General features: G+C 37.5%; 1 protein-coding gene across 2 annotated transcripts; it reads right to left on the bottom strand.

Moving 5' to 3' along the window:
- Positions 1 to 408: 408 nt before the first annotated feature.
- On the bottom strand, positions 409 to 24,009 carry AASDHPPT (aminoadipate-semialdehyde dehydrogenase-phosphopantetheinyl transferase). Of its 2 annotated transcripts, XM_016207453.2 has the most exons (6): positions 23,812 to 24,009; positions 21,752 to 21,977; positions 10,079 to 10,200; positions 9,289 to 9,450; positions 4,331 to 4,402; positions 409 to 2,541 (listed from the first exon to the last, which is right to left on the bottom strand). In XM_016207453.2, exons 1-6 carry the CDS (start codon positions 23,992 to 23,994, stop codon positions 2,377 to 2,379), a joined length of 930 nt encoding a protein of 309 aa, XP_016062939.2. In that variant the 5' UTR covers positions 23,995 to 24,009; the 3' UTR covers positions 409 to 2,376. The 2 variants fall into 2 exon arrangements, with proteins under 2 accessions (XP_016062939.2, XP_087677693.1); XM_087821567.1 differs by lacking the exons at positions 409 to 2,541; positions 4,331 to 4,402 and adding an exon at positions 7,197 to 7,280.
- Between the last annotated feature and the right edge of the window lie 312 nt (positions 24,010 to 24,321).

Raw genomic sequence — 24,321 nt, forward strand, 5'->3', positions numbered from 1 at the left:
TTAATAACAAACATTCTTAATCACAGTCAATAATGTACACACTAAGTTATAATGATTATGCCAGGGAAAAAAGCAGCAAGGAAGGAAATATGTCATGGTTGGGAAACAGAATAGCAAAGCTTTACATTAGGAATTAAAAAACTGCCTAACATTGAAATACCATGCAAAAGCAATATATGAATGTTATTTGGAGATATGGTTATAACTAACAACAAAAAATCAGGTACAGAGCTGAAAGATCTTGCTCTAGAGACAGGAAATGGGAAGAGGTCAAGGTAGTGGTGTTTTTCATTTAGGAAAAATATTGTAGATCTATTTGACTCTTTAAACTATGTGTATGTGAAACTCTGATTCAGAAAGAACAGAAAAACAAAAACAAAATCTAGCACAATATCTGGCTCATAAAAATTCAATGTTAATTACTTTATTATTATAATGACAAGACAGATGACAGTTTTCCATATCATCATTACATTCATGCTACGGCTAACAATGCTTCCTCTATTATAAGTGCTACTTGATCGTTTAAAACACGTTATTTACTATGCTTGGGATATTTGGGCATGCTTAATAAAATAAAAAATTATAAAACATTGCAAATGTTTTTTACTAAGCCAAGTATCTAATTTTATACAATTTACACACAACTTTCAATTTTAGTAATGGAAAAAATAAGATTAGTTCACTTCCTGATATTAAACAATAACAAGACTAACTCCCCAAGGCATGCACTACAACCAGATAATAGATTCTGTCATCAATATGATGGTCTTGGCATTTTATATATTATGTTCCCACTTTAAATTAAGTCCTATTTACTAAAATAAAAACAGGCAAAGACCATGAACAGGCAGTTCATTAAAGGAGGAATACAAACAGCCATTAACAACACTGACATATCAACCTTGTTCGTAATAAGAAATAGAAATTTAAGAAATAAGGTACCACTTTTCACTTACTGGCGAAGATTAAAATTTTAAAAAAAGTATCTCGACTTTACTAGGGAGTGTGCAGGTGGGGGGTGAAAGGGTGTCACACACATAAAACTAACCACAAGTGTAGGCTGCACTGCCTTTTTGGAGAGCAATTTGGCTATTTTTATCAAAGCTCTAAAAAAGTATAATCCCTTTGAGCCAATTGCTCCACTTCCAGAAACTTTCTCAAGGGCATAATTAAGCACATAACTCAAAATGTGTTTACAAGGCCATTCACCGCACAACTGTTTACAGTCAAGTCTGCAGACAATCAAACGTGTAACAGGAGAAATGAGTCAAAGTGGCCCACCTCCCTCCGGCAGGCAGTGGGATCCCCTGGGACGCCCTTCTCCCCACCGTGCCTCAGCTTCTTCCTAAACGAGAATCTACTTCCCACAGTGTCTAAGGACTGCCTTTCTCAGTGACCTGATCTGAGTCCAGGGAAGCTGAGGGGAAATCTGGGAAATGTACTCCTCATGGACAAAACTTGAGATGTGCGAGGAGAACAGCCTTTCCCTACTTTTAGCTGCAATTTCATGAAGATGTGAAGCTGGAAGTTATAGCAGCAGCTCTCATGACCATGAGACAAGTCTAAGGCAAAACAAACTGAGGCTGAGGCAAAAACATCTAATGACACCTTTCAACTGGGTGTTGCATGAGATAATAAATGTCCTTAGTTACTTAAGTCAATTATATTTGGACACTGTTACCTCTGGTCAAGGCATCCTAACTGATGTTAGCCATCCAACAGAATACTTTAGAGCCAGTAAAAGTTTTGTCATGGAAGTATTTATGAACAGTAGATGTGCAGCTAAGAGAAAAAAATTATAAAATAGCATGTTCCCATTTTTTACTTAAAAACAAGTATATTAATATGGATTCATTTGCCAAGAAAATGTTTTAGAAATAGTTATTTCTGATACAGTTATGTCCAAAAGACAGGAATTTACATGTTCCCTTATTGCAAACTTGCATGTTTTGTTTTTTCTACAATAAGCATGTACAGGCATGCCTGAGGTGCTGCGGGTTCAACCCCACACTACCATAATAAAGTGAGTCATAACCTTTTTGCTGGTGGAGGGTCTTGCCTTCCATTTGTAAAAAATGCAACACCTGTGAAGCACAATAAAGTGGAGCCCAATAAAGCAAAGTGCCATGAAACGAGGGATACATCACCTAAGATTCTGCTACCCCTTTCTATTTGTCAACTCAACGTGATTCTGGGGAGGAAAGGTAAACATGTATTCTAAGCTATTTTGAACTGGGCATAAGCTTTTAAAATAGGAAAAGTTGTTTTTCTTTTTCAAGCTGTTTTGTGAAATAAGATTTGATAGTATCAGGCATTTATTTTTTAGTGAATACAGAATATTACAGTTCTCACTTCCCTTTGTTACTTATCATATCATGACTTTGTACCATTTCGTATCAGAATTTCTTCTGTGAAGCAAAAACAGTCCCAAAATGAAGGATCTTCAGGGGTCATAGGAACAGCAGATGATATTAAATCATTATAGGTAAGAATAGTAAACTGCCTCTGGGATGGCTTAGAATCATCTTGAGATGAAGCCTAAAAGGGAAAAAAATAGATTACCTCACTGTTACACTGCATGTTGTTAATCTTATGATCAATTTTATAATTAGGAAAATAAGAAATAAGACCAAATTACATTTCAGTAATATTAAAGTACAACATAGTAGGACTTCCAATTGTTTTTACTCCTTATATTAATGTTGCTAATATATCAAATTCAGAAAAGTATGAAATACCGATTCTCACACTTTTTGTACATGACAGTAACCTGTGGTGTTTGTCTAAAATGTAGACTTACTGAGTCACATATCCAAAAATCCTAATTCAGGAAATGAGTTGAAAGGGACCCCAAAATATATAATAAGAACATGAGTTATTCTGATAGAGGGGGGCCACCAGGCAAGCTTTGGAGAAACACTCTAGAGAGTGGCTCTGATAAAATTCCTATAATCACACAGAGATGCAAAACTTCCTTAGGAAATGAGTCACTCAACAGTAAACTTAAACTGTATCTTATTCTGTGAGATAAGAGCCCTGGTTCACAAATGAAACCCATGTAGACCTCCTTTAACATTCTGTATTTTCTAATAAAGATACTACTTGGATCTTATATAGTGTTTTAACAAGATCAGTACATGTTTAATGTGATTATATCTCACAGATATGCTGATATGGTTGTATCTCAATTTTATAGATGGAGAAATTGATCAACTACTTTGCAAAAGGTCACGAAACAGGTGTAAACAGTCGACCTGGGTCTAGAACCCAGGTCTTTTGAATAGTACTCTCATCCTTTCCCACTATGTCAATGCTGCTGCCTAAACAGGCTTTCTCCAGTGAAATAAAAAGGAAGTACCATGTGTGTAAATGTTACAAAAAATATAAAGCTCTATGGAAATAGAAGGTATTCACAGAAAGGGCACAGCTGAGGTAAAATAGGGTAAGTGACAAGGAAAGGTAACCTTGGTCAGAATCTTCAGATAATAGGGGTCAATTATAACATGCCATCCCTTTTTAAAGATAATCTATGAGGAAGTTTAACCCTCTGTTCATCTATCTAAGGCATGGTCTGTGGACTGAACTACTTTTCTAGAGATAGTGATGTTATGTGTATGTGTGTATAGTGCACACCACATTCTCTCACATGGATTCCTTAAAAATGACATGCATATATTTTGATTATTCTAATATCAGTAGTCCATAACTACTGCAGAATCACAACTATATGTAGGCTAAGAGTTCTTGACCTTAAGGTTTATTTTTTAACTTCTCCAATTACCACTTAACAGCAGAGGTAAAAACAGGTTCTAAGGGGAAGAGCTGAGACTTATGTTATGCCACAATATGATACAAGGGATCTCACAGGTTTGATAGTGTAACTTTGGAAATAATTTAGGATAGTACTACAAGAGGCGGAAGGGGTTCAATCTGCCAGATAATTTCATTACTCACAGCCTGTTACCTTGGGACCCTTATATTCAAGATATTCACTGGGAAGTAAACCACTGTTAAGACGACTAAGGTATGATTTTTCTGAATTTCAACTGAAACTGTGAGTACTTGGACCATATTACCAAAGTTTTTTCTTTGCAACATTTAAGTATTTGAATGTGAAGCAGGCAACACGCTTCTTAAAATTTTCTGTAAAATCTCAGATGATAAAGATTTGATAACAAAAAACACTTCTAAATCTACAATCTACACACAAACAAAAAAACCCCTCTAAAGCTGATGTAAACCAAATGATTATTTCTACCAATAAAAAACAAACTCGATATTGACTCATGCTTTTCAAATACAAGTAAGAGAAATCTTGAAATCTTACATCCTGATGTCTTGATCCATCGGGCTTCCTAAGAGCTACTGCTACAAAATGGTGCTCATCTATTTTGCTTTCCTAAAAAATAAAAAGTACAGATTACTAAATATGTAAACTTAGATATACTTTTGTTTACATCTTTAAAATCTCAACCTCTCTCCACACACACACTAAACCTCACTTCCCCCAACCATTTACAGAGAAGTCAAAACCATTTTGACCCTGCAGTCTGAAATATTTCAGTATCTATTTCCTAATAGGAATATCCTCTCAAATAACCATAGTAGTTAATAATTTTGGTTAATATAACATGAAAATAGTACTTAAATCTACCATCTGCATTCCAAATTTGTGAAGGAATCCAATAATGTCTTTTAGAGCATTTTCCCACTCTATTACAGGAAGAAGTCTAGGTTAAGTGTTGCATCCTGTTATCTCTTGCTAACCTTTCTTTTGACACTAATATTTTAAAATACAAGCCCCATTTACCCCATTACTAAGAGAAAACTGCTCATTTGGCTTTTGTCTGCTGTTTCTTAATGATTTATATAACACACTTAAACCAGAGTACTACATAGATGAACTGTTCTATCTAGATAGCCATCTGCCCTCACTGGTAATGTTAATTTTGTATATAATTAAAATTAACATTAAGGTCCAGCTGGGGTTGCTCAGTGGTTGAACACTGACCCATGAAACAAGAGTTCTCTGGTTTGATTCCCAGTCAGGGCACATGCCCAGGTTTCAGGCTTGATCCCCAGTAGGAAGTGTGCAGGAGGCAGCCAATCGATGATTCTCTCTCATCGATGTTTCTCTCTCTCCCCCGTTCTCCTTCCCCTCTCTCTAAAATCAATAAAAACATATATTTTTTAAAAATAATATTAAAAAATCAGATTGCAACACTGGTTTATAAACATTTAGTTAACTACATACTATAAATCATGGTGCAATTTTTTAGGTAAGACCAAAAATATGCAACTTTCTACTATTTTCCCCTATGTATAAGACAAAGTGGGGAGGGGGGCTTAAAATGTAATAGACACTGAAGCCACGAGCAGAGGAAAGTATAAACAACTATAAAAAATCTAAACAAAATTTTCACTGAAAAGCCGCTTTACTAAGGCAAACTACAATCTGGAACTGAACCACTTAGGGACTTCATATCCTTTACCCAGTTTTTCTTATCTTCATACCTTAAGATATCCAAATTAACAAAAACTAAGATTCAGTGAGAATAAATTTAGAAAAATACATTTAAGGAGGGAAAAAAAATAAAATCAAATCAAAAAAGATGTAACAGGTTAAAGTTATTTTCCCTTTAGCTAAAAACAAACTCACAGTATTTATAACAAACTATTCTTTTTGAACATGGTTCTCCTCCCATTATTTACACTGAATATATTAATAATACAAACACTATAACATACAGAGATGTCGTGGCTATAAATGCTTTTGGAAAACCACTCAGATCAGCAGTTCTGCAATGTCTGTATCTTTGGCGAACATCAGAGTAATTGTGGGCAATGACCAGTTTTCTCATTCAGTCTGTCCACTAAAATGCCAAGCCTATTCTCTCAAGGCTCCCAGCTTCCATTTCAGATATGCTCTTTTCTTGAATGTTATTAAAAACACTAAGTGGACATTTTAAAAAATCTTTCTCTTCATGTAATTTTCACTTACAGTGTTCAGGGAAATAGATGCCCTTCTCTCCTAGCATGCAGAATTTTACCATCGTCCTACGATGGCACTGTCCTTTAGCTTTGCTCGGATGAGGGCAGTTTCCTTAGCCTTTTGCATCATTACTTGGGTGCCAGTACCTTCCAGATGCACACCAGAGTGAAGGTTGTTACTTACGTGCATCTCCGACCCCTCAGGCATTCTTTTAACGCTGCTTGCACAAATAGGACTCTTTCCCAGCTTAGCTATATTAGTTCTCACACTGTAAAGCAGCGAATGTATGAGTCTATGGTAGTTCCGTTATTCACTAGCTACATGCAATAATGAAAACCATGGTCTCTGACACGTAGTGCTTACTAGGGATTTGTCCTGTGTCCAACCCAGGCACAGTACTTTCTCAAATGGCCTGTGTACTTACATTTAGTTACCAAGTACATATGGGAAAAAACGCAACCATGGGGCTAATGGTGTTTGGTCATGACTGGCTGTTTCAGGAAGTAGTATCGACACAGCACGGAAAGAGGGAAGCAGACTGCGGCCAAGTTGTCCTGTGCAGATGTAAACAGTGGAGAAGGCTGAACCTCCTTCACACCCTGTTCTGTTTACTAAAGGAGGTAGTCAGTATAGAGCAGGAATAGAAGGCAACTTATCCTGCCACCTTTCCCTTTAAACAATTTCTGACAAGTCATTTTTCTTTCCCTGGATGAAATCTTGAGATCTCATAAATGACATTTTTAGTTACTCTCACATATCAAACTTTCTCTCAGTCCAAGTCCTTTGCCTTGTTTGATCCAAATTCAGTTTTATTCTCACTCATAAAGAACCCTGACTGCAGGCATGCCTTCCTCGCTCTGTACTCATCCCTCTCTCCTCACCGCTGGTCCTGGCATCCATGCCACCAGACTCATTCTCTTCAGTTCTCTCCCCACTCCTGGGCCTGCTTATAGTGTAATGAACAGTCCACACTTAAATATATGCATCTAACACACATGGTTCCCTTACTTTTTAACTGGTACACTGAACTGACAAAACACTCAGGGACATGTGGCAAAGAACTTCATTATCCTTCCAAGGCTGCCTCCAAATGCGCCCTAGTGCACCTCCCTTCCCAGCTCCTGGCCAAGCCTTGAGGCAAACCCCACAGCTCTTCACTTTCTGCTTAAAAAATCCCATCTCACTCCTGGACAATGCACAGTCTTCCCCCTTGGCCTCACCTTGCTCTTCCAATCTTCCTCTTCCACTCTGGCTTCCTTAAGGTAGGTGGCACAATGGAAGGGGGCTGGAGGAAAGGGGCAGAGTAATGACTGAGGCCGTTTAATGCAGTTTTTAGAGCCCTGAGTCACATGAAGCATCCAGATGCTAGCTTATCACACAGGGTGGGCACCTGTGGTATTTTCAAAGAACCACTTCCAGTTCTTTAGCCCTTCTTATACCACTGCCTACAGCTAGCAGTACATTCAGACTTTTTGCAATTCCTGCCCTTGGCAATTAAAAATAGTAGGCTCCCCTCTTCCTTTTGAGTGGGGTCCTTTCCAGACACGTCAAGCCCAGGGGCTACCATTTTCCACAGCACCTGTCTGGTCCACAGGAACTCAGACATTTTTACCACACACAAAAGTGAAGCACAGCTGGCCCGTCACTGCCTCTTCCCTCCTCACCCTCCTACTAGTCCTACTCCATTGGGCACCACTGAGAATAAAGGACTCCCTATGAGTGAAATGACTGAAGTTTAACCCTTCAAGTATTAAAGCATTTTCACATAATTTTGGTTATAATTTTTAAAATTGTACTCTTAAAATATCCTAAATATAATTTATTCTTAAACTGACAAAAGCTCTTACTTGGTATGTTAGCAGTTTTGACACAGCTCTCATTCTCAAAATACTTTCTGCCCCCTGGATCCCGTAACACTACTCTCTTATTTTATCTCTAACTATTTTGGTCATTCTGTCTCCTCCCTCCACCTTGAATTATTAGTATTCCCAAGATGCTGTGCTAGGGCCTTTCTCTCTTCAAATTTAGACAACGTCACAGCTGCAACTTAAACCCCATGGCTTCTATTACCACGCGCATGTTCATTACGATTGCCTCCCTCTAGTCTAGCCGTTCATTCTATTCAGAAACCTTCACTTGGGGGGTCTCTTGGGCATCTCAAACTTGTATTTGACTTGTTCTCTAGTACTCAGTTTTTCAATACAGGGTCGTATGTAAGTCACAGAATTGAGCATAACATCTTTGACAGCTCACTTACTTAACCTCCACACAGACAGAACTTAGTCTTAAAATTCAAATCCGATCTTATCACTCTTTACTAACACCTGTTAATTCTTTCAAGAAATTAGTGAACACCTCCCATATTATCTGCTCATCACTAGTTCTTTCTTCTGGACATCTACCTTCTCTGAACACAATTCAGGTGATTATTGCAGGAAAAACCATGTTAATGTACACCCAATTGCTGGTCTCTGGACACCTGACACGAGCTGGACCAATCACAGTAGACCACTTCCTTGGCTACAATGACTAGTCAGAAGATAAGCGCCAGACCCAAGTTAGGCCAGGGAGTCCCTTCTCCAGGACTTTTAGGACTTGGAACAGAAAGAGAGTTCACCAATCTCTGTTGGGTTTTAGCCTGTAAACTGATACATGTTAAGAGTGGTAAGCAGCCATTCCTGCTACACAAACCAGAGAAGTTAAGAAAGGTGATGTGTAGAGTAAGAAACAGGAAACTGAAGCCAGTATATATAGAAAGGCAAAAACAAAATATGAAATAGTTCTGAGCTTTCCAGTCCCTAACTCTAGTCAATTCTGAGGCCCAGTTACATGAAACACTCCAGTAGCCTATAGAGTATCTTTTTGGCTGAAATGAATTTATGTTGGGTTTCTCTCACTAGCAACTGAGAACTGCTAGTGGCAGAAATCAAACCCAGAAAGAGAACAAAACCTTTATCCTGATCCATAATGCCCTGCATCATGTTACCACTCTAACCTGGAAGCCCTCATCACTGCACAGTCCCTACAGCTTCCCTTGGCTGTTATATACACAAAGCTCTTTCTATTCCAGGGCCTCTTTCCCTTCCCATTTTACTTAACTCACTATGACTAATCTTCCCAGTATCAGCTAAATGCTGTAGGTTCCCACAGTACCCTCGACTTCACCTTCAGAGCACCAGGATAGGATTCCAGTTGTGTTTTGTTCCAATGACTAGCTTCCCCAAATTAGTCTTACACACAGGCACAACATAAGAAAATCCTCACAGTTGCAGCAAGTCTGACAAATTTCTTACCTCAAATGCCCATTCTTTTTCTTCTTTTCCATCCAAAAACAATCGTGTTTCTTTATAAACCTGGCCTATATCCAGGTTTAATGGGGATATATCAAATTCAAGCCGTTGCAATTCAAATCCTAGTCCAACACCTATGGCTTTTATGAAGCTTTCTTTCAGTGCCTAAGACAGAAAAACATTTTCTCTTAGAGTTTTAGTAGATAAAATTTTTCATAAACTCTACAGGCCCCAAACATCTGGATCTTTAACTCTATATTACACTGTGGCTATAAGCTATTTTTTTCACTCTTATAGTAGGCCTGGGGACAAACCAGCTGTATAATCTTAAGGCAAATCACTTAAGCTCCCTGGACCTACACCTTTCTCATGTGTAACATGCAACAATAATAATGCTTTCCTCATAGGTCTTTTATAATAATTAAATTAACTAACTTATAAAAGGCTTACAGTAAGTCTTCTGGCATATATTAAATTTTATGTTTGTTAAATAAAGCCTCATGTGTATGAGTTCCTTTAAGACAAAAAACATTTATAAAAAGTGATAAAATGCCTTGTTTTAGCTTCAAAAGTAAACTTCCTAATTGAGCATTAAATATATGTTAAATTTTTTAAAATGTCATAATACTATAAGAATGTATGCATAAAAATCCTGAAGTTCCCAAGAAATGGCCTATTTACTTCAAACAGTGAATGAACTACCAGGTAACCAAAAATTTTTTTGCTCCTACTTTTTGCAAAGACAATGAAATCATCCCAGGACTTTACTCGCAAAATTAGTAAGAAATTATACCCAATTCCTATAAAACATATCCAGCTGAGTCCATTCATCGTTAAAGCTTCTGATTGTTTCCCATTCTTTGTTGGTAAACTTTCTTTTCATAATATGAAAGAATTCTGAAATTGAACCTCGACCTGTCAATTGAGGAAACAGAGAATTAAAAACAGATGTTCTAGTACCAAATCTGCTAAAGGCAGCACATAAAAGAAAACTACAGACCGACCTTACTTTTGATTAGTCACACAATAATACTAAACAAAATACCAGCAAATCAAATTAAGTTGGGAATTAAAAGAATAACACATAATGACAAGCTGGGGTTAGCCCAGAAAAAAAGATAGGTTAATAAAAATAGTGAAGTTCCATGAATTATTAAATATTTAAGGAGAAAAACCATATGGTTATATCAATAGATGTCACCCCAAAATTGATAAAATTTAGCAGCCAAACCTCTTATAAATTTTAGTTAAGAGGAAATTCTTATGTATGACAAAATATCATAAATCCGTAAGAACTCTTAAAATAGAGCAATTCTATCCTGGGATTTAAAAGTTTACTTTGCTATTTAACAGGAAAAAGGGGGAACAATTTCCTTATTATAATTTCTTGGGAAGGGGTACAAAGCTGAAAATTATTCTTTTATTGTAAGTTATCATCATGACTGGAAAATATACTTATTTCCCTAAAAATAATTGTTTTAACGTTTTCTAATATGACTTCTCCAAATAAAACAGATTTTTAATTTCCATTCTTTTGGTAATACTATGAGACAGACTCTCTTTTTAAAAATCTGAAGTAGATACCTAACTCCACTGTTCCACAGACAACAAATTTTTACAAAGCATTCTAAAAATAAATGACAAAAAGGATGGAACTCAAAGGATCTGATTCCCAGAGTTAAGGACTAGGACACAAATAGTATGCCTTTCATATTACATTTTCCCAAAATATAATAATTATTTTCTTTTTACTATTGTTAGGCAGGAACTTTCTATCAAAACCCATTTATTCTACAGGTATGCAGAATATGTACAAATATTACACAAATATGTTTTGAACTAACATTTATAAACAAATCAGTCATGGTTCTTGCCCTCACAAACTTATAGCTTAATTGGCCCATTAGAAAACCGGGAGCAAGGTAGGTGAACACAAATGTTTTACTATATGAATAAACATATGTTAACTATTATTCGGTAAGTTATTTCCTAAATGTTCTACTGCCCCATTATTTTCCAGAAAACCTCCTGTAGGTAGTCCCTCTGCAGATTCTGTTAACATAGCTTGTCTACTCTAGCTCCAACTCCCATTTCTAAAACAACCAACTCCAAAATCTGATGTTCTTACCTGACTGACAACTCTAAAAGGCGACATCTGCCAACATAGCATGTCTGGGAAAAAGATGTGAAATCCCCCTACTTAATAATGCCCAAGTGTTGGATGCTGTGACTATCATGATGAGAAAAACAGACATGATCCTTATCTTCATAGGGAGTTTACTGTTTCTCCAACAGCAATGATTTTCAACCGTTTTCATCTCAAGGCACACATAAACCATTTACTAAAATTCTGCGGCACACCAAGAAATATATTTTAGCTGATCTGACACACACAAAACAGGTATAATTTTGATTCATTCACACAAGATGGATATTGCTGTGTTGGCTGTTGCCATTTTCCTATTTGACAACCTAAGGAAAAAGAAGTCAGTGCCCCTAACAAACTAGTCAGTATTGCATGATTTAAAAATTCTTGCAGCCCACTGGTTGAAAATCACTGTCCTACAATAAAGAAGTACTTTTCCCATAATTAACCTCAAGGGCAGAAAATATTAAGACCAGTTCTCCCCAAAATGAAGATTTCCCCTCCCTCTCCATTTGAAAACAGTCAGAAGTCTCCTCTTGGTTAGCCAGGAAATATTTCCAACAACCCTACAGTAACACGTCGTCCTTTAGTCCAAGACAAAGATCCTCATTTACTTTCAACTTCATTAGGCTCATTTAATTAATTTCTCTATTCCTTAGCCCTCTCCCTCCTCTCAAGAATCCATTTTATGAATTCAGTTAATGTCTAAGACTTGTTATTGTTAAAACTATTATTTCCTAAATGCAACCCAGGAAAGCTATGAAGTCATTTCATGTAACAGCACTGAAATATTAAACTGTGATCTTAGGAGTCCCAGAGCTATGAATCCCTTTGATAGTCTGGTGCTTACTCCTTAAGGCCCTTAATACAAACTACCTTGTTAAAATGCAAGCATCCCTAGTACATACTGGCTTGACAAATTACACACTAAAGAAAGTAAAGCAAGCAAGCCTGCAAAAGTGATGAAAGTAAATCTGAAGATTTTAAATAATGGGAGCACTACAGCTATACAAATCATAACTGTTTCCTCTTGATAGATTCTGGCACAAATAATGTAAATAACAACAATGGGAAGAACAGCTACCTTAGATTTGGAAGACATCATTATATAATTTGAGTGGAACTACAGTTTAACAGAATACTATATAAAAGGCCTAAACTTAAAAAGATATGCTTGTTGTCATCTATAGAATCATTTTACTTGTTGGTGTCTTCAAGTTACAATTTCATAACCTTAAAGAAGCCCTCTGATTTTTACCTGTCTGTGTGTGTGTGTGTGTGTGTGTACACACACACACACACACACACACACACACACGATGGGGCAATCAAGGGAAAAAATTTAAATATGCATGCCAATAAAAAGCTGATTAACACAAAAAGCAATCTAGCACAATCACTGAAGAGCAATTACATAACTGATTATGTTCAGCTAAAAGTATCTGATATGAGTGCATTTTCATATACTTCTGAGAGCATCTTATTTATTCCACAAAATAAGAGATTTGACAGCAACAGAAAAAGATGATTTTGTAAACATTCAGCCAAAGCACAACAGTGCCACCCTGTGGCATTATGTTGGAAATACACAGTGGTTGAGTACTCAAGGACTTAATTTATCTAGGAAATTGGGATTTAAAAAAAAAAAAATCAGTGAGAAATACCAGGATAGTACATTTTTCCTTCAAACTATCTGAACAGAGCACAACTGTTGGACATGTAAGTTGGAAAAGCTGCCTAATAATACCATCACATATTCATGTCTATTACAATCTTCACTCTAATCATTCTATTACTGCACATGTAAAAACTCAAGTATACACATAAAAAAGATAAAATGACTGAAAATTTATATAGACCCATCATCCAAATTTTAAAAAACCAGATCCCCCAATCTGATAGCTTAATCTTTAGGGAAAGCATTAGATATTAACTAAATGTTCAAATAATCAAGTAATCAAGGTCATACAGCAACTGGAAAGTTTATTAAACATGCAGTAGTAACCTACAACAAGATAATTTATAGTAAATGTCCTTGGCTACTACTGAAAGCCTATGGGGGGAAAAAAAAAATCCCATTATACCAGAACCTCAAGGCCAACCAACATCAGTCTCTCTCCACAACAATATATCAGCATCTCAGTTAAAGTTTGCCACTCTTCTTAAATGGGCCAGTTATTTTAGAATTGAGCAATACCATCTGTGTGGTTCAAAGTAATGAAATATAGCTTTGGGTAATTAATTGTATTAGAAATTCTAGTAGTTTCATTGAATTACATTTCATCTTGCTTCAATGGGAGGTGTCTTCCAAAATTTGAGTCAATATGCACACAATAATGCGTGACTTACCAGCTCACTTGTCTGGGAATTTATCCAGACACAAACCCAGAATAAAACAAAAATGTCTGAGTTGCTAATATAGGTTTCACAAACTACCACAAAGCCCATAGTATGCGACTGACAAAGGAGCTCTTACAGCCCTCTATAGAGGTGGCTTATAACAGGAAAACACCAGATTGAAGTATAATGACCTGAGGCTTGAAACTCTCTACCACTTAGGCAGTCCTAAACTGCAATTGCTTTATCAACACCTACATGTATCTATAGAGGCAAGAAAAGCCCTGCAGTTAGGGCTACTTGGCTACAAATGTGTTACCCTTCAAGTAAAGGACTAGACTCCGAAAGGCAGGTAGAGGGTACGGGTGGGGCCACACTGCGACACCAGAGGACAGAGTAGGGGGGCCACAAAGGATTAACCTCAGGCCTTGACACCTAATGTAATTTGCTCTGCTGGGTTTTGAACTTGGTTGGGACCCATGACCCCTTTTTTCTTCTTCTAACATCTCCCTTTAAAAATGGGAATATCTATCCTATGCCTGCCCCACCAATGTATTTTAGAAGCAGATGATTTGTTCTCTAGTTTTAAAGGTTCACTGATGGGAGAGGAATGTTGCCCCACAATGCATCATACCCAGAGTCTCACCCATACCCATACCTGACTTAGATGATTCAGATAATGAGATTTGGAACTTTCTGAGTTGATATTTAGATGAGACTTAGGTTTTAAAGTTAATACTGGCATAGTTTAAGACTTAAGGATGTTGGGAGGAGGTGATTTTGTTGTGGGATGGATATAAATCTGGCAGGGCCAGAGGATGAACTGCACTGGGCTGAATAGTGTCGCCCAAAATTCACACCTACCCAGAACCTCAGAATGTAATCTTATTCAGAAATAAGAGTTTTTGCAGGTGTAATAGTCACATTAGATTAGGGTGGGCCTTACTATCCAATGACTGGTGTGCTGATAAGGAAAATCGTTTAGACACACAGAGAGACCATGGGGGGAAGGTGTCTTGAAGAAGAAAGTGGAAACTGAAGTGATACAGGTACAAGCGAAGGAATGCCAGGAAACTAGGAAGCAGCAAAGGAGTCTTCCCCAGAACCTTCAGAGGGAACATGGCCCTGTCATTGACTTCCAGCCTTCAGAGCTGTCAGAGAATAAATTTGTTTTAACATACCAAGTTAGGAGTTCTAGGAAATTAGCACACACGAATACAATTTAACTTAAATATACAGACACAGTTAAACATTCTTAAGAACTTTAGTGTTATACCCTGGAGTCAAATCCCAGTTCCATCACTTTTTTACTGTTATTTATTTAACATCTGTGTGACTATTTCTTAAAGCTATAAATTAGGGACAAAGAGTTGGGTATATTAAGGAATAAACATGTAAAGTGCCCAGAACTATTAAGTACTTAATAAATGTTAGTTCTAAGGTTGTTGGGGTAGTTGTTACTGTTATATATATTTCCTCTTTTATGAATTGTTTTATTAAGTCCTTTGTCCATTCATCAAGTAAGTCTTAAGTGATATTCCTATCAATACTCACAGGCATTTTATATATTAAAAATGTTAACTTGTGTCTGTCATATTTGCCACAAATACATTCTCTGGTTTGTAAGAGAAAAGATATAATATGAAATCAATCACATCTGCTGACTTTGTGGTTTCTTGCTCTTCTAAACTTAAAAAGCATCCTTTTTAAATAAGTCTGACCAAATATAAAATTCTGTGTTCTAGTAATTGTTATCAAAACCTAGCTCTAACCATACTGTTGTACAGTGTGAGACAAGGATCTAATGGCTTTATGATTATTTCACTCATAAAAAAATGTTAATGGATTACAATCATTTTCTTTGTTGGCTCTGTACATTACATCTAATATAATGTTGCCCAAACATTAATATGTCTAACAAACACCTGGGAAATTGTTTATATATAGAATCCTTAGTTGCATCTCAGAAATTCTAGTTCATTAAATCTAGGAGGCTTCAAAAAATCTGAATTTTTTAATAAACATTCTTGCTGATTTTAATATTCTGACCACCATTCTAGAAACAGTATTTTACATATATAACAGTGACAACCACAAAAACCTCAGAGCTAACATTTATCAAGTACTTAAGAATTCCATGCACTTGACATGTTTTTTTCTTATCTACCCAACTCTGATGGTGGTAAGAATTATTTAACCATCAGGATGTAAAACATCTATACCCATATACACACAAGTTCTACAGGATTACACTTAAATATAAAAAAATACAGTTTCAGACTAAAATCTAGGAGACTGTAACCTACAACTGGTAGTAAATCTTTTACCAATTAATTTTTTTCCAAACAAGACAGAATTCATAATTTATCAGGAAAAGGTAAGTATACTTAATCAAGTAAAATTCATACATCAAAAAATAAAACCCAATTCAAAAGATAATATATAAATACTGGGCTCTAACTCTTAACTCTCCTGTCTATTCTTTTGCTAACACCACAGTCTTGTTTACAATGCCTAATGTTTTAAAAAATGGTAAGGCAAGTCTTCTTAGACATGAGTTCCTTCATAAAAACTTTAAATAAATTTCACCTAGTTCCACAGAATTGTAAATCCTTAAACATTATCAATAAAGCCTGGTATTGCCCGCCTGGCATGGCGCAGCGGTTGAGCATCGACTTATGATCCAGGAGATCACAGTTCGAGTCCTGGTCAGGGTACATGCCCGGGTTGTGGGCTCAATCCCCAGTAGGGGGCGTGCAGGAGACAGTTGATCAATGACTTTCTCATCATTGATGTTTCTATCACTCCCTCTCCCTTCCTCTCTCTGAAATCAATAAAAATATATTAAAAAGCAAATTTAAAAAAGCCTGGTACTGAGAGGCCATATATTGCAGAGTACAGTGCCTAAATATATGGGTTTTGTAGTATGGGTTCAAATCCACAATTTTCTCTTGTTTAACTGGCCTTAAACAAGTGTTTTAATCTATTCTATAAAATAATAGTATTGCTGGCCCTTGAACAACAGGGGTTTGAATTGCAAAGGTCCACTTACATGTGGATTTCTTCCAATAAATATAGTCAGTCTTCCATATCTCAGGGTTTCACACCTGTGGATTCAACCAGCCGCACAGTATTTCTGATGCAAGGCTGGAAGCCCACGGATGCAGAGGGCTGACTGTACGCAATGTTCCATGCCATTTTACATAAGGGACGTGAGCATCTGCAGATTCTGGTATCCAAAAGAAATCCTGGTACCAGTGAACTGCAGATACCAAGGGATGACTGTAGTTAAGTTTGGGGGGAGTCAAAAGTTATATACAGATTTTCAACTGCATGGGAGGTCGGTGCTCCTGAGCCCTGTGTTGTTCAAGAGTCAACTGAACTTATATCCCAGGCTTAGGTGGATGAAACAAGATAATGCATAAAAGGCATTTAATAGTGTCACACACATAGGAGTTACTCAATAAATACTAGTTCTATGTTATGACCCTACTCAAATCTTCTGTACAGTGGAAAAGACCCAGTCAGTAACTGGGAAGGAGGAACACTCCCTGCCAGTGAAGACTTGGTTTTTCACTAAGAAGAGTACAAAGGGAAGTGTGACTTATTTAAGCTACTTACAGGCTCTAAATTTCCAAGCTTTAAAAAAATGCTTTAACTAAGCACATCCTGCAAAATGCAGATCTAGAAAATAGATCAGCCTAGAGATGATAGTGGAACAGATTGCAGCAGGAACAAAGCTGAAAACTGAATTTCAGTGGGATGGAAATGGAGGTGAGAAAAGCTAGTGAGATAAATGAAGAGTGAGGGAGAAGGCTCAAAGGAAGAAGTCTTTTTAATCATAACTCACTCATGAGAAAGTTTATACTCTAGCATCTGATATGAATACCAATTTTCATTATGGCTGTATACCCAATTTTTTCATTTCTCAACAAATTCAGTATTTTCAGCAAAGTTGAAAACTATCATTTGTACATTCATTACATACTGAGGACCTGCTATGCTCTCGACACTTTCAGGTACCAGGTATTCTGCCGCAAATACAAAACGAGCATGGTTCCTGAACTTATCTTATGAGAGAAAACATAACAATCAAATAAGGCATGAAGAAAAAGATCAGATGGTCAGGAAAAGCCCTGCTGAAGTGGCATGGCTACCTCTCATCCTTCTGGTCTCAGGTGTTCAAGGAAAGTGTGGGCAGAAGAGCAGAGGGGCCAGTTGTTTTTCTTTTTGAAACCTTGAACAAGAAAAAGAATGCTACACTCAAGGTAATAAAAGAATATAGACAGAAAATAGTGAGCAGAGAGAGCAGCTAGAAATGTGAATGGAGGGGTAAATGAGAATAAGGTGAGAGGGTCATGTTAAACGGGTTGGACTTTATTAAGAACCAACCTAAGAGTTTTAAGAAAACTGATGCAGGCTTGTTTAAAGACCACTCCAATTCTGTCTTAACTGGGTGAGTATAAAAGTAAAAAGGTGGAAACAATTAGGAAGCCATTAAAATAGTACAGAAGATGCCTCAGTGGAAGGAGACAAGAAAAAGGCCCTACTATGGTCTGTTCCTAGCTACTATATAATACCACTACTTACTTTATACTTACTGTACTTAATTTACATAATGGTTGTTCTGGAAAAACGGTTCTACAATAGTCACTTCAAAGCTATTAAGTTAGTACTAAATCTCAAAATAGAGTCATTTTGTGCTGCCAATTAATATCCAGCAAAGTTTCTAATAAAATTGTAAAGCTGAAAATGTAAAAACGATGGAAGGAAAAAATCTTGGTCTTTTCCCAAATTTAAATCATAATTTTTATATTGTATCTATCTTATCTTGCCTTATGCCTTATTTTGTAAATAGGCAAACAAAACTGAACAATTCACAAACTACGCTTCTTTTTATACTTATGTTACATAAATAATGGTAGGTAAAAATTAAAAACCAAGAAAAAGCAATCTCCCAATTGAGTGTAGCAAATTATAATGAGCTACAAAACACCTTTCCCCCAACATGTGAATGTACTGCACTGCCAGTTTATTTATACCAGGGTCCCCGGTATCTTCTCTAGACATTCATTAAACAAATAGTATTACTGAGTACCAACTATGCACCAGTTACTTTTTTATAAGGTTCCTTTCTCCAGTAAGCAAAGAATAAAATGGTGGTTGCAACAGTCTCCTTAATTGTGGGAATCTGGCCTAGAAGGAAGAAACTCAAAGCTTCCTAGATCCACTGAAGTATTTTCTCCTGCCCTGCCATAGCAGCAAGGAAGAACTGGGGGAAGAAGGGAAATAATCTGCACCTAGTAGAAATGGCTAGTGTGACAAGGAAAGACTCCACAAGTTCCTACAGAATGTTTACAAAATGGGAGTAATGAAACTGAACCTTTCAATATACAAATGATCCCTGCAAAGACTTACGCCATCTTCAGAGTTAACAATCTAATAACAATGTCCAGTACAAAGTACAATAACACTTGCTGCTGTCCTAAGTTTTATCCTCCATCATCTAGTAACTTCTGGGGATGTCCACTGCTCAATTTCCTCACTTATTCTGATAAGCAGAGCAATTGAAATGAATCTCCAGTGAAATAAACCAGTGTCCACTTCCCACCCTCACAGAGAAATGATGTCCATTCACACTTGGACAGAAATGATTGACGCGGTAACAATACTAGTGATGACTGGAAAGTATCTCTTGCCATGTTTTACTGAATATATAGCTTTTTGGCAATGAATCAGCCAAAGAATAGGAAAAGGCTATGATTAGTCAAATAAGATAATAAAAGTTGGGGGTAAAAAAAGTCTTAATAAACAGGAAATTAAATCTTCAATTAATGTTCAATTATCTTCCTATCATTTATTAAGTTTCACTTAGTAAGTACATCAAGGCAATTGGTAATAAAACCTGTGTCTTATCGTAAGGCACAATTTCTAGGCAGATATCAATCCGATGAGCTAACCTTTACTGTCTAATTATGCTGACTGCATTCTAAGGAACAATGGCCTCTCTGATAATTTCTGGTTTTAGCAGAAGTTCATATAAGGACAGTAGAAAATTATGAATGCTTATGGGCTCATTCCAGTGCTCAGTCTGAATCCTCTATAGCAGTGGTTCTTTCAGAATAAGCCTTCTAGACACTGCTGAAAACCAGATTCTCTCCTGAGAAAAATGCACACAAAATATAGCAAATAATTTTAGTAGGTTAAAATAAAACGACTTGGTGCTTATCCAGGGACTCAGGTCAGGAATCCCTGTTATCACTAGCAGAGCCTCCTTCTGAGCAAAGTTAAGAATAGAGTTGTAATAGAAAGGTTTTATGAGCAAGTCAGAAAAGAGTAGCAGGTGGGAAATTCAAGGTAAAGACACTGACAGCAAAAGTGAGAGATGAGATTCACAACTATACTCTGAAGCCTTACTAGAGCAGCACAGAGTATTTATTCATTCATTTGACAAATATTGATTGGGCATTATGACATAGGTAGGTCTTAAGAGATGTGATAGTCACCAAACTCAGATGTAGCTAATAAAGTTCCTGCTCTCAAGTGGCTTATAGGGTCTAGGGGAATGACAATCATCTTGATAAAGAATTATAAACAGATATGTTACCAGAATGCAGGAAATATATATATTTTATGAGAGCCTACAATAAAAGAACCTTGCTTAAAGGTTCACAAAGGTTTCCCTAAAGTAAGGCTGAGGTGAAAGGTAATCAGTAAATAGGTTTAAGTTATCTATGCAATAATTGGGGTGGGAGATAAAATTAATACAAATCTTCCAAACCCAGGAAATCATAAGCAAAGATCCTGAGGTTGAGGTAGTGTGCAGATTAATAAGTTGCACTATGAAATGAAGATGATGATGTTTTTCTTATTAACAGCTTTCTTCTTTGCCTGTTACTTATCTTTTGATAAAAATAATAGTATACTCATTTTAGGGTGGCTGAGACAATTAAATCGGAGAATATAAGCAAAGCACTCAGTAAAATGCCTTGGCACACAGTAATTGCTCACTAAATGTTAGTGATGACAAAAATTGTAGTTAAGTCCAGCCACCATGGCTCAGTGGTTGAGCACTGATCTATGACCCAGGAGATCGTGGTTCAATTCCCGGTCACGGCACATGCCGGGTTTGCGGGCTTGATCCTCAGTCCGGGGCGTGCAGGAGGCAGCTGATCAATGACTAATCATTGATGTTTCTCTCTCTCCCTCTCCCTTCCTCTCTCTGAAATCAATAAAGACATTAAAAAAAAAAATGTAGTAAGGGAACCTGAGTTCTAGCAAAAACCCTGGGCATACTCAACCCAACAATAAATGTTAGCAGTTCCTATAGCCACCAATTACAAACTTCTAAGGCAAAACATAAGCAACTTAAATATTTTAATAATTGCTTGCTATTCATTCTTACTTATATAAATGTGCTAAAAAGAGCTGTAGGTATAGCATAAATACATGTTATCTGTTCCTAAGAACTACAATATACTTTATCATTGACATTATTTTTTAAACAAATCAAACCATTTATTGATGAATTTTGAGAAATACAATTACTATGTTTTTGAACAGAATGCCACTCCAAATTAACGAGTCCAGTTCAATTGAACATCTATTATTTAAATAAGACAAACAGAGCCACTGAAAAACTGTTCTTTACAAATTTGTTTTCTAAGAGAGTTTTAAATTTAGTCTTAACAGGCTGAGGTATAATTCAAAACAGAAAATTAAACTTTACATTTCACTTTGCCTCTGGCAAAGCATTAAATGACTCCCCAGTAATGGAGAATCTATCCTTTATTTAAAGTCCATTAATATTCAAAGAAATATACCCTTTTTAGATATATGCTCTCTCAGATATACTACCTTTGAGTGTTAAGCATATTTTTCCTAAACCTAAGTATCTACAATATAACTCCTGGCCTGAGATTACTCAACAGGTATGGAGACAAAGAAATACTTAACTCTTGTACTACAAAAATGCAACATTACCTGGAAAACTAGTTTTCATTATATCAATTCCAACTTGTAGCTCAGGTTCAGCAGCAAGTACAGCATAGTCCCCTTGATGAGATATGTTAAAGTTGAAATTGGGGTAAGGATTCGATGAGTCTTTTGCAAGAACTGGTTTTCCTTTTGCAGTTCTTTGCAAACGAATATTATTCCAGGGGATATTCAATTTCTCTGCAATTAATTTCCTTATCATCAGACGACCAGCCTGTTAATAAAACATAAACATTTGGTATGTATAGAGACCATGCTTGTAACAAACAAAGTATATTTTTTGTGATTCCTAAAATATTTAAGTTTTTAAAAAGTACATTGCATTAATATTTAAGCAATGCTTAAGAAGATAGAAGAAAATTAGTCTCTCAATAATTCTCTCCTCAAAAGATAACCAATGTTAACAAGTAGGCATCCTTCCAGTCTTTTCTCTAAGTACCGAAATATAAATTCATGTGGATAGGACTTTGCTGTTTATCTACATATATACGATCCTATTATATGTAGTATTCTACCATGTATAGCCTTTTTAATCCCTGTGTTGGGGATTACTTCATATCTGTACATAACCATCTGGTCTTTGTACTTGTAACTGTAGCATAGTATTTCACAGCATCAAGAAAGTATAAATAGATTGATTGCTCCATTATTGGACATTTTAGGCTGACTCTAGTTTTGCAATTACAAAAAAGTCCCCGTGAGCAACCCTGTTGTATGTACATTTTTGTGCATATATGCAAGAATTTCTAGATACTATATACCAGCGATTTTCAACTAGTGTGCTGCAAGAAGTTTTAAAACATGCAATACCTGGCTATTTATTCAGGGGCACTAATCTCTTTTCCCTTAGAATGTCAAATAAAAAAATGACGACAGCCAACACAACAATAGCCGTCAGTGTAAATGAATCAAAATTACACCTAATTTTCTTGTCAAATCGGCAAAAAATATATACATTTTTTGTACCACAATGAAAAAGGTTGAAAATCGCTGCTATACACCCATCACTCAGTTTCAACAATCAGCTACACATGGCCTATCTTTTGTCACATATACTCCAACCCACTCTCTCCCACCTCTACCTAACACTTAAGAAATTACTACAATCACACAAAAATACCCACGGGAACAAGATAAACAAAGTATATACTATTCTGTAAAATATCTTTCAAGTTTTTTTCCTTCAATTCTAACACTGATTTTTAGAAACTCCAACACTTTGAATTTCACAATTTCTTACAACTGATAGAAAAGTATAAAAAATAATCCCAAATTTCAAATGAAAAGGTGGTTCAAGGTTCAATGTAGGGACAATTTCAAGGCATGACTGCTTTCGAAGTGATGGCAATTACAGGCTGTTTCAAACTGCACTATACGGAAGTAATTTTGAAATCCAATTTTCCGTGTGTTGCTTAAAAATACATAACTAAAATAAAAAATTCTACTTAAAAATCCTGTTTCCCAAGCTATTGTAGTCGGGAAGGTGTGCCCGGGGCTGCACCGTCCGTGGGCCTCAGTTCCACTGGTAAACGGAGGCTGGCCTAGGCCTCTTCAGTTCCGTGGTGTGCAAGGATAAACGGAGTCATACCGTCAACATTTTGGGGGGCCTCTCACGTACAGGGTACTTTTGGAGGGTGGTGGGATATTTAACAGGCAGACTAAGCATGTGCTATAGGCTCACGCCAAAAAAAAAAAAAAAGACAACATAAATAAAAACATAAAAGCATTCATTACGGGAAACACAAAACACCGGTTACCCCGTAAGTCCCCCCTACACCTATTTTACGGTCTCGTGGGGCCTCCAGTTCAATTACAACGTGGGAGGGGCTCCTTTCTCCGCGAGCTAGGCCGCGGGTGAGACCACAAAGGCCGTGGAGACCAGGCCGTGGGCTCAGAGACTCGGCCGCGCCCACCACTCTCGCCCCGGACCCGCCCCGCGTGGGCTAAAACGCGGGCGTCGACGCCAGGACCGCCGGGGGGCCCCACACCCCGGCCCACCTCCCCCAACATTTGCTTCCTCGGGTCAGAATACCCAAGACCTGTAGTACCATGGCTGCCTTAGCGTCCCGGGCGAAGACGAACTGGCCAATGCGCTCCTTCTCCTCAGGCTGGATCGATCGCACCGCCAGCAGCCACTCGGCTCGGCTCGGCAGCCAAGTGCCGCAGGAAAAGGCCCAGCGTACGCCCTCCATGGCTGGCACCAAGCAGAAGCGCCTGGCGAGCAGAACCATGCACCGAAGACGAGCCCCGCCGCCACCCCGGGCCCGATGGCGCGGACGCTAACGTGGCCCCACCCCCTTCTTCCCGGCGTCTGCGCGGAGGGGGCGGAGCGTCGCTCTACGTCCACTGGCACGTTCCCCTTGGGACCGCTCACTTCCCCGCCCCCCCGCCCCGCCCCTTCCTCTTCGCTTTGGAGAAAGCCGCTGGGGGCGGGACCGAGACCCGCCTCTGCGCGCTGCGGCACGTGTGACGTCACGAGGGGCGGTGCTTCGGGGGCGATCTAAAGGAGGGACCGAGGCCGAGAGCCCGATAGTTGCGCCACTCACACTTGGAAGGGA

This window comes from Miniopterus natalensis, chromosome 11 (genome assembly GCF_054644295.1).
Source record: "Miniopterus natalensis isolate mMinNat1 chromosome 11, mMinNat1.hap1, whole genome shotgun sequence".
NCBI classification, from domain to species: Eukaryota; Metazoa; Chordata; class Mammalia; order Chiroptera; family Miniopteridae; genus Miniopterus; species Miniopterus natalensis.

Bases quoted from the DNA above. Each gene is read 5' to 3' on its own strand.
- AASDHPPT (XM_016207453.2), bottom strand. From the start codon at position 23,994: ATGGTTCTGCTCGCCAGGCGCTTCTGCTTGGTGCCAGCCATGGAGGGC. The intron at 10,201-21,751 runs GTAATGTTGCAT...CTCAATTGACAG, and splicing joins AATGAAAACTAGTTTTCCAG to GTCGAGGTTCAATTTCAGAA. The intron at 4,403-9,288 runs GTAAGAAATTTG...TTTATTTTTTAG, and splicing joins AAAAAGAATGGGCATTTGAG to GAAAGCAAAATAGATGAGCA.